Source organism: Cebus imitator, unplaced genomic scaffold (assembly GCF_001604975.1).
Source record: "Cebus imitator isolate Cc_AM_T3 unplaced genomic scaffold, Cebus_imitator-1.0 Scaffold472, whole genome shotgun sequence".
Lineage (NCBI taxonomy): Eukaryota > Metazoa > Chordata > Mammalia > Primates > Cebidae > Cebus > Cebus imitator.
Window position 1 is genome coordinate 1,140,248 of NW_016107787.1, and position 13,989 is coordinate 1,154,236.

The 13,989-nt window shown below is 42.9% G+C and overlaps 1 protein-coding gene across 4 annotated transcripts in view; it reads left to right on the plus strand.

Moving 5' to 3' along the window:
• NID2 (nidogen 2) overlaps positions 1-13,989 on the plus strand; it is a 70,696-nt gene that overhangs the window by 25,126 nt on the left and 31,581 nt on the right. For all 4 annotated transcript variants that reach the window (XR_001820096.2, XM_017512417.2, XM_037732780.1 and 1 more), the window contains 4 exons: positions 1,819-1,968; positions 2,363-2,608; positions 3,848-4,048; positions 5,705-5,935. Coding sequence is in view for 3 of the 4 variants with exons in the window: in XM_017512417.2 (XP_017367906.1) it covers positions 1,819-1,968; positions 2,363-2,608; positions 3,848-4,048; positions 5,705-5,935 (828 nt within the window). In the remaining variant the exon portion in view is untranslated. The remainder of the gene's footprint in view (positions 1-1,818; positions 1,969-2,362; positions 2,609-3,847; positions 4,049-5,704; positions 5,936-13,989) is intronic.

Sequence of the window (13,989 nt, forward strand, 5' to 3'; positions counted from 1 at the left end):
CAATACACACACACAAAGTAGCCAGGTATGGTGCCTGCTTGTTGCTGTGGCTACTCGAATGGCTGAGGTAGGAGGATCACTTGAGCCTGGGAAGTCGAGGCTGCAGTGAGCCAAGATTGCACCACTGCACTCTAGCCTAGGTGACAGAGCAAAACCCTGCATGGGGAAAAAAAAAAAATCCCTGCTACATAGGGTTGTGCAAATTAAGGGTTAATAAACGTAAAGCTTGTATATGTTAAGGACTATTTAAGTGTGAACTTTTATATATTTTGCTGATGCAAGTCTTTATCCTGGTGATATTGTTACCGACATGGTGCTATGTCTCATTACTTTGTTTTCTGTTCACCTTGGGAATACTGGGTAAATATTGATCTTTGGATTTCTTCCTTCATCTCTTGTCTCTTCCTTTGCAGATCCAGACCAGGAACACAGATACCACGTGGTTTTTCCTAAGAGTAGGGCGTCCTTCACACCAGTGTCAGTGTCTCTCACTAGAATTCCATGCCATCCAAGCTTAACAGCATGGTTCTGGAGTCTCCAGCCAACCCCAGTTCCTGGGGATGTGGAGGCAGAGGTGTGTGCAGCCGCTTGGCCTCCTGGTGGCCATGCTTGGGATTGGCATAGTCCCCGTGTCCTGGAGAAAGCACCTTCCTGTCCATCCACAATCCTCAGGACACCCTACCCCCTTGTGCAGTTCCTTTACGAACCATGGCATTTGCCCCAATTTCCCCATTTCTCTGCAGCACAGATGGCCCTCTTCTTTTAATGGGCAGAATAAGTAGGAAATGGAAGAAACAGCTGCTGGGGCGTTGAGCTTATGCTGGTTCTCCATAATTTCTTGGAAGATCTGTGAGTGGGGTCCAAGCTGTCTGCTACTGCATGGAAATAATGCTGGTACCATATCTATCATAGTAAACCCTGCCACGGGCATAGGGCATTGTAATAGCTTGAGTCCCTGTTATTTTGCCCTCCACTATCTCCTTCTCCCCATGCCCTTTCTTTGAGGCAGGTGCGTGTGTTCTTTCTTTAAGATACTTCCCTCAAAACAATCTGGGTAGTGAGACTGGCTATTATCTTTTTTTTTTTTTTTAAAGTTCAGTGTTACCTAAAAGAAGGATGGTTAGACATAAGACGTTTGTTAGCTTTTCTATTGTTTCTTCCTATCAGGATGTCTTTAGGTCGAACCATATAAAAGTTGTGATATTTGGGCCAGGTACGGTGGCTCACGCTTGTAATCCCAGCACTTTGGGAGGCCAAGGTGGGTGGATCACAAGGTCAGGAGTTCGAGATCAGCCTGGCCAAGACGGTGAAACCCCATCGCTACTAAAAATACAAAAAATTAGCCAGGCGCATTGGTGGACGCCTATGATCCCAGCTGCGTGGGAGGGAGGTGGAGGTTGCAGTGAGCTGAGATTGTGCCATTGCACTCTAGCTGGGCTACAGAGCGAGACTCCATCTTAAAAAAAAAAAAGTGCTGATATTTGGCCCTTTTGACCCACAAAAATACCAGTTTCATGAAGTTCAACCTAACGTGTACTTACTGGTTTGCTTTCATTTTACTGCATTGAAACCCATGGGTGCAGCCTCATCTTAGTTCACCAGCTCTGCAGTGAGACCCAGCCAGGAGCAGTAAGCAATTCTTCTTGCCAGCAGACAAAGCAGGTGAATTCCCTTGGGTTGAATGTTACGCTGGTCTCTTAAACATCAAAAACCTATTATTATCTAAGCTGCTTCTATGGAGGAGATGCTATGTCCCTGATGAAGCAATGTCACTGGCATCATTTAGTCCTTTTAAGGCAAGTTTGTTTTATTTTTCAGTCTTTACGTATAATGGTGCCAACAAGGAAACCTGTGAACACAACCACAGACAGTGCTCCCGGCATGCCTTCTGCACGGACTATGCCACTGGCTTCTGCTGCCACTGCCAATCCAGGTTTTATGGAAATGGGAAGCACTGTCTGCCTGAAGGTGATTGATTGGGGCTGGGGACTCCTGTGTCTATTCCTACTGCTTTACGGACCAAACATCTCCACTACTTAAATCAGAGTGCTCGTAACTTGCAGGTGCTCAATAAATGTTTGAGGAATGAACTGGTTTGGGCTGATTCCCAATTTGAGGATTATCCAGAAATGCTTCCTTCTGCCAGCTCATTAAAGCCAAAGAGGAGTGGAGATGGGGAGGAGGGGAGAAAACAGATTGGAGGCAGGACTGTTTCATAGATGGATAATTGGTTGGTTGGAGAATCATTAAAGTGACTTCCTAAAGAGTGAGTTTTGGAAGTTGTTAGTGGAATAAAATACCTGTGTGTACCCATCTCTAGCCAGGATGATACCCAAGCCTAACTGGATTTGCTGTCTTTTAGGAGCACCTCACCGAGTGAATGGGAAAGTAAGTGGTCACCTCCACGTGGGCCACACACCTGTGCACTTCACTGATGTGGACCTGCATGCTTATGTCGTGGGCAATGACGGCAGAGCCTATACGGCCATCAGCCACATCCCGCAGCCAGCAGCCCAGGCCCTCCTCCCCCTCACACCAATTGGAGGCCTGTTTGGCTGGCTCTTTGCTTTAGAAAAACCTGGCTCTGAGAACGGCTTCAGCCTCACAGGTGAGCAGGGTCTTTGAGAAGGCCGGTAGTCGGCATTGCTTTGGCAGTGGTGCTCCTGGGGGAAGGGTCTTAGGCCTTTACACAGTGAAAGAGGAATCCCTTGCTTAACGTGCTAGAGCCACATGTATGTAGTTTTCCAGCCAGAGGTAGTGGGGAATGGTTTGACCTCACATGACTGATTTTTGAAAGGCACTGATTTCTTCTCGGTGTTTTCCCAGTGTTCTGAGAAACAGGATGTTTCCATTCAGCGTATTCATGTCCTCTAACTCCAATGTGTTGAAGCATATTTGTCAGGCTTTTAAAATTATGCACAGATCTGTCAAATAAATGCAAAAATAGTACTTGGGGCACCTGGGGATGATATTCCCCTTCATGGGGAAGGGGAGCCCTGCTCCTCCCAGCTCCACAACTTGTAATAGTATAGGCCAGTGTGCCCCAGACTTGAACCTCCACACACATCACCTGGAGGTCTTGCCAAAATGCAAATTCTGGTTCAGCAGTCCTGGGGTGGGGTCTGTGACGTTGCTTTTGTACCCAGCTTCTAGGAGGTGCCAGTGCTGCTGGAAAGGCCACCTACTGACAAGGATTTAGAAGATACTTTTTGGATTCTTACCTTCCCATGTGAAAACTTGTTTCCTAGTGGTTTTATCTTAATTGCATGAAAAACAAAAGTTCTGTGAGAAAAGTTCTTCCCCTATCTTTAACTGCAGAGCTCAGTAGCTGTTTATAGGTTCTTGCCTTTCATCAAACTTTGAATCAAACCTTGGGTCAAAAGTAGATTAAACATGGTACACCTGGTTAAATTTGTATTTCACATAAACAATAATTTTCTAGTAAGAGTATCCCCCAAATAGTGCACGAGACATACTTATCTGAGATTCAAACAAAAAACCCTGGATGTCTTGGGTGGTTTTTTTGTTGTTGGTAGGCTTGTTTGTTTTTGCTAAGTCTAGCAACCTTAGAGAAAAGTCGAGGACGTTCCCAAGAGTGTGTTTCTCAGAATACAAGCTTGTGCAGAGAGAAGCTGGGTGAGGTAAGGCAGGATGGAACCGTATTCTTCAGTGGAGAAGTCTGGGAAGGTGTGGAATCAACAGCTGATAATGCTTACTCTCAGATATCAGATGACCTCCTTAGGCACAGTCTCCAAGAGCAGTTGAAATTGGGAGTGGGCAGTGTGTACTGGTAACTGTTTAAGTAAAGCCTCTTGTCATCCCTGTGCTGAATGTTTCTCATCTCCAGGTGCTGCCTTTATCCATGACATGGAAGTTACATTCTACCCGGGAGAGGAGAGGGTTCGCATCACTCAAACTGCTGAGGGACTCGACTCAGAGAACTATCTGAGCATTAAGACCAACATTCAAGGCCAGGTGCCTTACGTCCCAGCAAATTTCACAGCCCACATCTCTCCCTACAAGGAGCTGTACCACTACTCGGACTCCGGTATGTGTAACCAGTCTTCACAACTGTAAATGGGGATTGTGCCCATCTCACAAGATAGTTTTAAGGCTTAAATGACTTACTACCTGGCATGTCGTAGAACAGTCAATGGAACATAAAATGAGCTCTGTTATGTGATTACTCTTATTGTTAGAATAAAATATATAGTGTAAGTGAGCAGAATGCTGGCGGCTATACACAAGAATATCTATATCCCTACCCAGTATTTTCAAACAGCAGCATAATCAGTAGCAACATTGTCCATGGGGGTGGCTAGGGATGGTAGAATTATGTTCAGTTTTTAACCATCCTGCTTTCTGCAACATGGAAAATACTGATTATTGGAATTTTTATTTGTCTCAACCTTGTTTCAGCTGATGAGTTCAGGCTGCTTTAAAAATCACAGAGGCCAGGTGCAGTGGCTCACGCCTGTAATCCCAGCACTTTGGGAGGCTGATGCAGGTGGATCACCTGAGGTCAGGAGTTGGAGACCAGTTTGGGCAATATGGCAAAACCCTGTCTCTACTAAAAATACAAACATGAGCCGAGCATGGTGGCAGGTGCCTGTGATCCCAGCTACTTGGGCTGGGGCAGGAGAATCGCCTGAACACCCAGGAAGTGGAGGTTGCAGTGAACCGAGATTGCACCACTATACTCCAGCCTGTGTGACAGGGCAAGACTCCATCTCAAAAAAACAAAAAATACAGAGAATGCTGTAGTTTATTCTAAAAATAATGCTACATTTGGAGTCAAAAGATAAGAACTTATATCCTGGATTTGCTTATCTGTAGGGAAAGGCCTCTTAATATCTGAGAATGTATTTTCTCACCTTTAGTGTAGAAATAAAAATGCTTTTTCTATGTTATGTGGTCAGTTAAATGTGTGAAGCATGATGTGTTCTGTGAAAATACTATGTGCGTGCAAGAGGCTGCCTCCATCACAGTTGCCTTTGTACAACACGGCAATCTAGATTGAGCTGTGCCCTTCCTCTGATTGCTGCTTCTCCTCTGCTGAGAGCTGGCAGCCTGGCAGGAACGTAGGGAAGAAATGGGAAGCAGAGACCTGGGCTGTGAACAAAATGGTCTATGTCCAGGTAACTGACCTGGGCTTGTTCCCAGAGTCAGATTATGAGAGACAACCCTTTCCTTTCTCTGGAATTCTTCAGATTTACAAAGTGCAAGGTGCTGGAAGCTGTCACTTCTGTGCAATGTAGATGATGGACTGGTTTAAAATTTAGGGTGTAGAGTCAAACCAATGAGTTTCAGTTCTAGCTCTACCATGTAGCGCACTGCATCTTAGCCTACTTCATCTCTGTAAGCCTCCGATTGCATGATTTGGCGCCCACCTACCTGTGCTGTTGTGAGGAATAAATGAGGCAGCACATACAGAGCACTGTTGGCATGGCTGGCGCTCAGTCGCACTTATGCTTTGCATATAATGACATGGACGATTGTAGTGCCTTCTCCCTCTCAGCACTGTGGCTTTGTATCCACTCAGGTTTTTGGGATTTCCTTGCAAATTTTTTTCATAGAAACTCAGGAAGTTCCCAAGGGAACATGCTCCAAGAATTAGATGAAAAACTATGCATAAAAATATACCCCATGTGAAAATCTCTGTATTTAATATATATTTTTAAAATTACCAATGTGTTTATTGCAGCTGTAACCTCTACAAGTTCCAGAGAGTACTCTCTCACTTTTGGTGCAATCAACCAAACATGGTCCTACCGCGTCCACCAGAACATCACTTACCAGGTGTGCAGGCATGCCCCCAGACGCCCGGCTTTCCCCACCACCCAGCAGCTGAACGTAGACCGAGTCTTTGCCTTGTATAATGATGAAGAAAGAGTGCTTAGATTTGCTGTGACCAATCAAATTGGCCCAGTTGAAGGTAAGGTTTTCTTTGTTGTTGTTGGGCAAAAATGACATCCCTTTAAGTAGAGTTAGAATAATTCACAAAGGTTACTAAGGGTTACCTCATGCCAGGCTGTGTTAGGTGCTAGGTATAAGGATGAATAAAGCAGATCCTTGCCCTTGAGTTGGAAACGGAGGCAGAAATGGAGTTTTAGGGCAAGGAACAGTGTCCCTGCCAAAGTCAGGAAAGAGAGGGCACGGTATGCGAGGCTGGTTTATAGCAATACCCAGCGGTGTGTGCCAGTCAGGGACATACCTGTGAACAAGGTAGACTGGAATTAAGAGGGAGAGTAGTGCCAATAAGTATTTGTTACAAGGGCCATAAATGCAGGGAGCTATGAGTCTAGTTTGAAGATCAGGGAAGATGTCCCCAAGAAAGTGACGTTTTAGCTAAAACAGATGAGAAGAATTTCATCCAAAACCAAGGTGGGGCAAAGAGCTAGTACTTGGAAAAAGAAAGCAATATAGAGTTGCATGTATAACTTCCCCCTCCCCAATCCCCAGAACATTATACTTAATGGTGAAAGGCTGGATGCTTTCTTCTGAAGCGTAGGAACAAGACCAGGATGTCTGCTCTTGCCACTTTAATTAAACTCAGTACTAGAAGTTCTAGCCAGGAGGATTAGGCAAGAACATGAAATAAAAGCCATCTAAATTGGAAAGGGAGAAATTATTCTCAGATGACATGATCTTTTATGTAGAAAGTCTAAGGAATTCACTAAAAAACTATTAGAACTAAAGAAAAAATTCAGCAATGTTATAGGATATGCAAGATTAGTATACCAAAATTATATTTTTCTATAGTAGCAATGAGCAAACTGAAAATTAAGAAATTCTATTTCAAAAAGTGCAGTACTTGTGCATTGCATCCCACAAAACATTTTTGGGAAAAAGACCTAGTTAAGGGAAGATGTTCCCTATTCATGGATTGGAAGACTTAATACTGTTAAGATATGATTGCTTCCCAAATTGATCTATTAATTCAACATAATCCTATCAGAATCTTGGTTAGCTCTTTGCAGAAATTGGCAAGCTGATTGTAGAATTTATATGGAAACTCAAAGAACCCAGAATAGCCAAAACAGTCTTAGAAAAGAATCATAAAGTCAGATTCATATTTCTCAAACTCAAAATGTAATCAAGACGGTGTGGTCCTGGCATAAGGTTACACGTACAGATCAATGGAATAGAAGTGGGAACCCAGAAGTAAACACTCACATTAAAAGTCAATTGCTTTTTCAACAACAGTGCCAAAACAATTCCGTGGAGAAAACAGTGTTTTAAACTGTTGTTAACTATAGTGCTGGGACCTCGAAGTGACCACACACAAAAGAATGAAGTTGAATCCTTATCTCGCATCATATCCAAAAACAAACTCAAAATGGGCCCACAGACCTAAGTGTGAGAGCTAAAACTTTCAGAAGAAAACATAGGGGTATATTTTTGTGACTTTGAATTTGGTAGTGACTTCTCAGGTGTGACACAAGCAACAAAAGAAACTGGATGCCATCAATATTTTAAATATTTGTACTTCAGAGGACATCATTAACAAAGTGAAAACGCAACCCACAGAATGGGAGACAGTATTTTAAATCATGTATTTAATAAGAGATTTGTTCTAGAGTATATGAAGTACTGTTACAACTCAATAAAAAGACAGAAAGCCAACTAAAAGATGGGCAAAGGATCTACAATGTCCTTTCTCTGGAAAAATACATAGATACCCAGTGATCATGTGTAAAGATGCTCGACATCATTAGTCATCAGAGAAATGCAAATCAAAACCACAATGAGATACTACTTGACATCATGTGGTTGAGTATAATCAAAAAACGGGTAATAACAAGTGTTAGCGAGAATGAGGAAAATTCAGAACCCTCATACGTTGCTGGTGTGATTGCTGTTTATCACAGTAGCCATATCATTTTACAAATAGTAGTTTCTCAAAAAGTTAAACACAAAGTTACCATTTAACAGAGCAATTCTACTCGCTATATACCCAAAAGAAATAAAAACATAGGTCCCCACAAAAACTTATTCGTGTATGTACATAGCATTATTCATAATAGCCAAAAGGTCGAAGCACCCCACATGTCCATCAATTGATGGACAGCGAAAACATTCATATACTAGAATATTATTCAACCATAAAAAGGAATGAAGTACGAATACATGCTACAACATGGATGAACTCTGAAAACCTTATGTTAAATTAAGGTAGCTGGTCACAAAGGACAGCATACTGAATGACTGCATTTATGTGAAATACTCAGAATAGGCAAATCCACGTACATAGCGTATTCCTATTGCCCAGGGCTAAGAGATAATGAGGGAATAGGGGGTTAATAGCTAAAGGGTACAGGGTTTCTTTTGGAGGTGATCTGAAATTGGTTGTGGTGATGGTTGTATAACACTGAATTTACTAAATAATTTAATTTTGTACTTTAAATGGATGATTTGTATGGTATGTGAATTACATCTCAGTTGAAGGCTCAGCATGGTAGTTTCTGCCTGTAATTCTAGCATTTGGGAGGCCGAGGTGGGTGGATCACCTGAGGTCAGGATTTTAACACTAGCCTAGCCAACATGGCAAAACCCTATCACTACAAAAAAAAAAAAAAATACATATATATGTATATATATGCACACAAAAATTAGCCCGATGTAGTGGCACGTGCATGTAATCTGAGCTACTCAGGAGGCTGAAGTAGGAGAAGTGCTTGACTCCAGGAGGTGGAGGTTGCAGTGAGCTGATACTGCACCACTGCAGTCCAGCCTGGGCAGTGACACAGCAAGACTCTCAAAAATAAAAACAAAGAAATTGAAGCAAACAGTGGTGGAAGCAAAACTGTAGAACCATTCTCATCAGGCACAGTGGCTTGTGCCTGTAATCCCAGTAATCCCAGCTACTCTGGAGGCTGAGGTGGGAGGATCACCTGAGCCCAGGAGTTTGAGACCAGCCTTGGACACATATAAGACCCCATCTCAAGATAAACAGTGTTTCTCAAATTTCAATGAGCATCATCCTCACCTATGAAGACTGATTTAAAAATACAGATAAAAGTATTCTAGGCATATCATGTCACAAAAAGTCATGAAACTGAAAAGCATATTGCTATGTGAAAGCAGCTAGTCTGAAAAGGCTACATATAGAATGACTCTAACTATGTGACATTCTGGAAAAAATTACACTATAGAGACAGTAAAAATATCAGTGGTTGCCAGTGGCTCAGGAGGAAGGAGGAACAGGATGCATAGGTGGAACATGGGATTTTTAGGGCGGTGAAACAATTCCGTATGATACTGTAAGGTTGGATATAGGCCATTGTGCATTTGTCAGTCTATAGAACTGTCCAACACCAAGGGTGAGCCCTAATGCAGACTATGGGCATCAGTTAATGATTCATTGAGGATAATAAATGTATCACACTAATGTACAATGTTAATAATAGGGGTAACTGTGCACCTGGGGGACCGGGGGGATATGGAAGCTCTGTAGTTTCTGTTCCTTTTTTTTTTTTTTTTTTTTTTTTTTTTTTTTTTTTTTTTTTTTTTTTTTTTTTTTTTGAGATGGAGTTTCACTCTTGCACTCCATGCTGGAGTGCAATGGCACAATCTCGGCTCACCGCAACCTCCGCCTCCTGGGTTCAGGCAGTTCTCCTGCCTCAGCCTCCTGAGTATCTGGGATTACAGGCACACGCCACCATGCCCAGCTAATGTTTTGTATTTTTAGTAGAGACGGGGTTTCACCATGTTGACCAGGATGGTCTCGATCTCTTGACCTCCTGATCCACTCACCTCGGCCTCCCAAAGTGCTGGGATTACAGGGTTGAGCCACCGTGCCCGGCCTGTTCCATTTTTCTCTAAACGTAAAACCACGCTAAAAAGCAAGGTCTTAATTAAAAAAAAATGTTTTAAACAAGCCAGAGAATGAGCTTGTGAAGTCAGGGAACTCTACAGATGGGAGGTGACTGTCAGATCGAGGGGACACTTTAATTCTGAAAACCAGAAGGTCATGTTTTCCCCTGGAATGTAAGAGGCACACCATGAGAAACAGACCATCTTCCTCGTTCAGCCACTGTATCGATACTATTGAGCCCAGACTTAGCTCCTCAGAGAGGTGAATCTGTACTATGCGGCTCTGTGGTTTGTTACTGGAGCTGAGGGCCCCTTAAGCCTCAGCAGGCTCCAGAGAAGTGTTGCTTCGGCAATATGATAGTATTAAGGTACAAGGATTGGACTCTTTTCTAGGATGCAGAAGTAACTTGTAATGAGAATCGTAAGTTGATTTGGTTGATTGGTTTGGTTTTGGGAAACTTGGTTGGGAACGTAGGCATTGGGTGCCCAAAGACGGGTTTGTAAGGCAGTGAATTAATACATGAGAATGTGAGTTGACTTTAGAGGAACATGTAAATCAGAGAGGGAAAGATTGCGGTAGTAGATTTCTCAATGACAGATTTGATTTAAACAAAACTACTGAGGAGAATGGTTTTTGCCTCTAAATGTCCAGGTCAGCCTTTCATTGGGTATAGGCATCTGATACGTAAAAGCAACCATTCGTGAAAGAATCTCCTGGGCTGTGGAGTCCCATTCAGATTCTGGAATCATTTAGGAAAATGATACATCTCTGGGTGTACTTTTCCTGGAGACATACCAGAGAGTAAGAAAGGATCAGAGAAAGCGAAATTACAGGCACCAAGTTGTTTGTTTTCTTTAAAATTTGATATGATTTTCCCTCCCACCCCAGTCAAATATTAACAAATAGCAAAGTATGGTTTACTTGGTGCCAAGCACTGTTCTAAGCACCTTATGTGAATTAACTCATTTAATCCCCGCAATGACGTCTACCCAGTGGTGGGGTGGGGTGGGGTTATTTGTTATCCCATATGATGAGACTGAGGTGTAGAAATGAAGTGATTTGCCTGCTCATAGCTAGTAAGTGGTGAGCTGGGATTCAAACTCAGGCCCTGGCTCTAGCACTCACACCCTTACCCCCATGGCTCTGCTGTTCCACACTGGCCTTTTGACTGCCTCATAATTTAGACCAAACTTTAAAAGAGGCAGTATGTGTCTGTTATAAACGCTTTGTGTTTAAACCCTACTTCATCTACCCACAGTAGTACTCTTCATTCTACCTGAATAGGAGAAAAACCACCACCACAACAAAGAAACACCCAAAGGAAAAGTTCTTTTTTCTTTCCGCCCTCAGCGCATAGCAGTATCTTCCTAAGAGCTGCTTGCTTTTTCCAGTGGGAACCATCATCTGGTTGGAACGCATGTGAAACAACACAGCTGCCCACACCTGATGTGGGTGTGACGTGATTTCCCAGGGCGAGGATGCAGAACTGAACTGGGGTGTCTTTCCCAGTGAGTAATTGGAGCCTCTGTCCCTTGACTTCCCAGCCAGCAGTGCCACCTCCCACCAATTGCTTGAGCTTTAAGTGTGGGTTAGCTGGGTTTTTTTTTTGTTTTTGTTTGTTTGTTTGTTTTGGTGGGGTCATAGAACAGGATCCAAAAATGCTTCCTGTCCTTCCACTTCAAGGGTCGTTTTGGTGAGTTGAGGAGGCTCTAGGCAGAGGGCTGTGCAGTGAAACTGAACTGTTCCTTTAAGGAAAACCACTCTTCCCCTTGATTAAATGAGTAAATTAGTTCCAGATCCTCTGTCACAGAGTCAAGGAGTTTAAGAGGGTGAGGGTGAAATAGAAAATGTCTTAAGAAGGACACTGCTATTCCTTACTTACTATAATAGGAGAAAAGCTTAGAAGTCATAGAGAATAAGTAGTGAAATGGTTTTGGAAATGTATTTTTAAAATGTTTTGGGAAGCCAAGTTCAGTGAACGAGGCCGTGCTCAGAAGAGCTCCATGCTTGGTTAAACGCTTTGCTTTGAACCATGGGCTCCACATTTTCACTTCGCACTGGGCATTGCAAATCATGGAACTAATTCTGTTAGTCACGTACATTTTAAATCAGTTTAAGTAATTATGGACACTTTCTTCTCAATTTTAGGTAGGATAATATATCCTGTCCAAGTTTGCAAGTCAACTTTTGAGTTGTGTTTTTCTTTTTTTCTTTTAATGCCTAGCAGGGTGGTAAGCTCTTGAGTTCCATGTGAATTCACTAATCTTTGCTGGAATGTGCCATGGCGAAATTATGATGCTGGAAAGTACTGAATAAGAAGGCTAAGCACGAGTATTCATAAATTAAAATGTGTTGATTACTTCCTGCTTTGGAGGGGTATGCCAGGCATTTTATACAGAATTGTCTCCTAAAATGGAGAAAAAAAAAAACAAGTTGGGAGAATCGCCTTCTTGTCTTACATTGGGTCCTCATGGATGAGGACATAACCTTGTCCTCGGTGTAACCTGCTGAGGACTGACTTGGGAACCTGGTCTATGCTCAAGTTAACTCGGCAACTACAACCCCAGCGCCTGCCTCCTTCCTATCAGCCCAGAGATTCAGAGGAAGGGACTTCCAAGGATGTCTGCGTGCTCCAGGAAGCTAGGCTTTTGCTTACATAGTTCATCAGGTTTAAAAAGTGCTGGGATTATTTGTTAGTCCTTTGTTTTGGCAAAGATTCTGCATACCCCAGCCAACATCATTGTGGTGTACTGAGGATAAACCCATAGCCCTTCTTATTTTCAGCCAATAATATGGGAATCAATAATATGGGAATATTCAACTACAAGAATGCACTGTGATGTTTCTTATAAAGTGAGATGGAAAGTGTTTACCAGAAAACAAGGGCATCTTGGTTCACAGCAGGCTATGAGAAAACACTGGAAGAGCCATAACATGGGCAGTAGGACAGGTAATGGGGAGAAGCCAGACATCTTGAAGGACTGTGAGTGAGTCCAGTCTATGAGGTCAGCTGCAGCAGTCAGCCCTTGGGGTCTGGACTAGGAGTCACTTTGGGCAACCCTCACCCCATGGCAATGGGGTTGTGGTTGCTGAGTTACCTTGAGAGTATAGACCAGGTTCCTGAGTCCGCATCTGTTGCAATGGAGAATGACAGGGTCATGTCCTCACTGCAGGCTCAATGTAAGACAAACACCTGATCTCCCTCATTGTTTCTCCATTTTAGTAGAGATTCTGTATAAAGCAGGGGTGGGAGAGAGTCATGGGTCAGACAGAGTGAAATGATAGAGAATCCAGGAGGAGGTGGTAAAATGGGTGGTACTGCCAGAGTCTGCCTAAAGATGCCATGATGCTGGTGTCTGCGGGTAGTGAGAACTGGCGAGCAGGATGGGACTCGGAGGATGCTAAGCTGGCTATCAAGACAAGGCCTCAGGCACAGATGTATAAGGCAGAAGCCCGAGTTATTAAACTTAAATGGAGCCCCCTTCGTAACAGAGATGGCTCAGTGTAGAACCTGACAGGCTTAACTGGAGCTCCTGAAATCTTTTGAGCCTAAGATTAGAGTTAATTCTAGGAACTGAGATTGAACCTCAAATGAGGATGAACGCCGGCCCCTTTGAGAAGGCAGGAGGAATGCAGTCAGTGGAGACTGGGTAGAACTGCCACTGGTGAATTACTTTTCAAATACATTGTGTTGGGTTTTTCTAATTTAGCAGTAGTGGCAGATGTACATATTATTTCCATTTTACATGGCAGAATTGGAAGTGCCAGAGTTGATAGATTCATTCTATTTGAGCATCTGGCTCTCCTTCCAATACCACTGTGCCACTAGGTAATTTCATGAAGCTCCCTCGGTGAGGGTTACAGCAAAGTGGTGGAAAGCACAGGCTTTGGAGCCAGACTGCTAGATTTTTTTTTTTTTTTCTCTTAACATGTTGATTTTATTTTCTTTGGATATACACTGAGTGGTGGTATTGCCAGATCATATAGTAATTCTATTTTTAATTTTTTGAGAAAAAATTTCTTTTTTTCCCCTGGGGTTTTAATTTTTATTTTTATTTTTTTTCCCATTTATTTATTTTATTGCATTTTAGGTTTTGGGGTACATGTGAAGAACATGCAAAATTGTTGCATAGGAACACACGTGGCAGTGTGATTTGCTGCCTTCCTCCCCA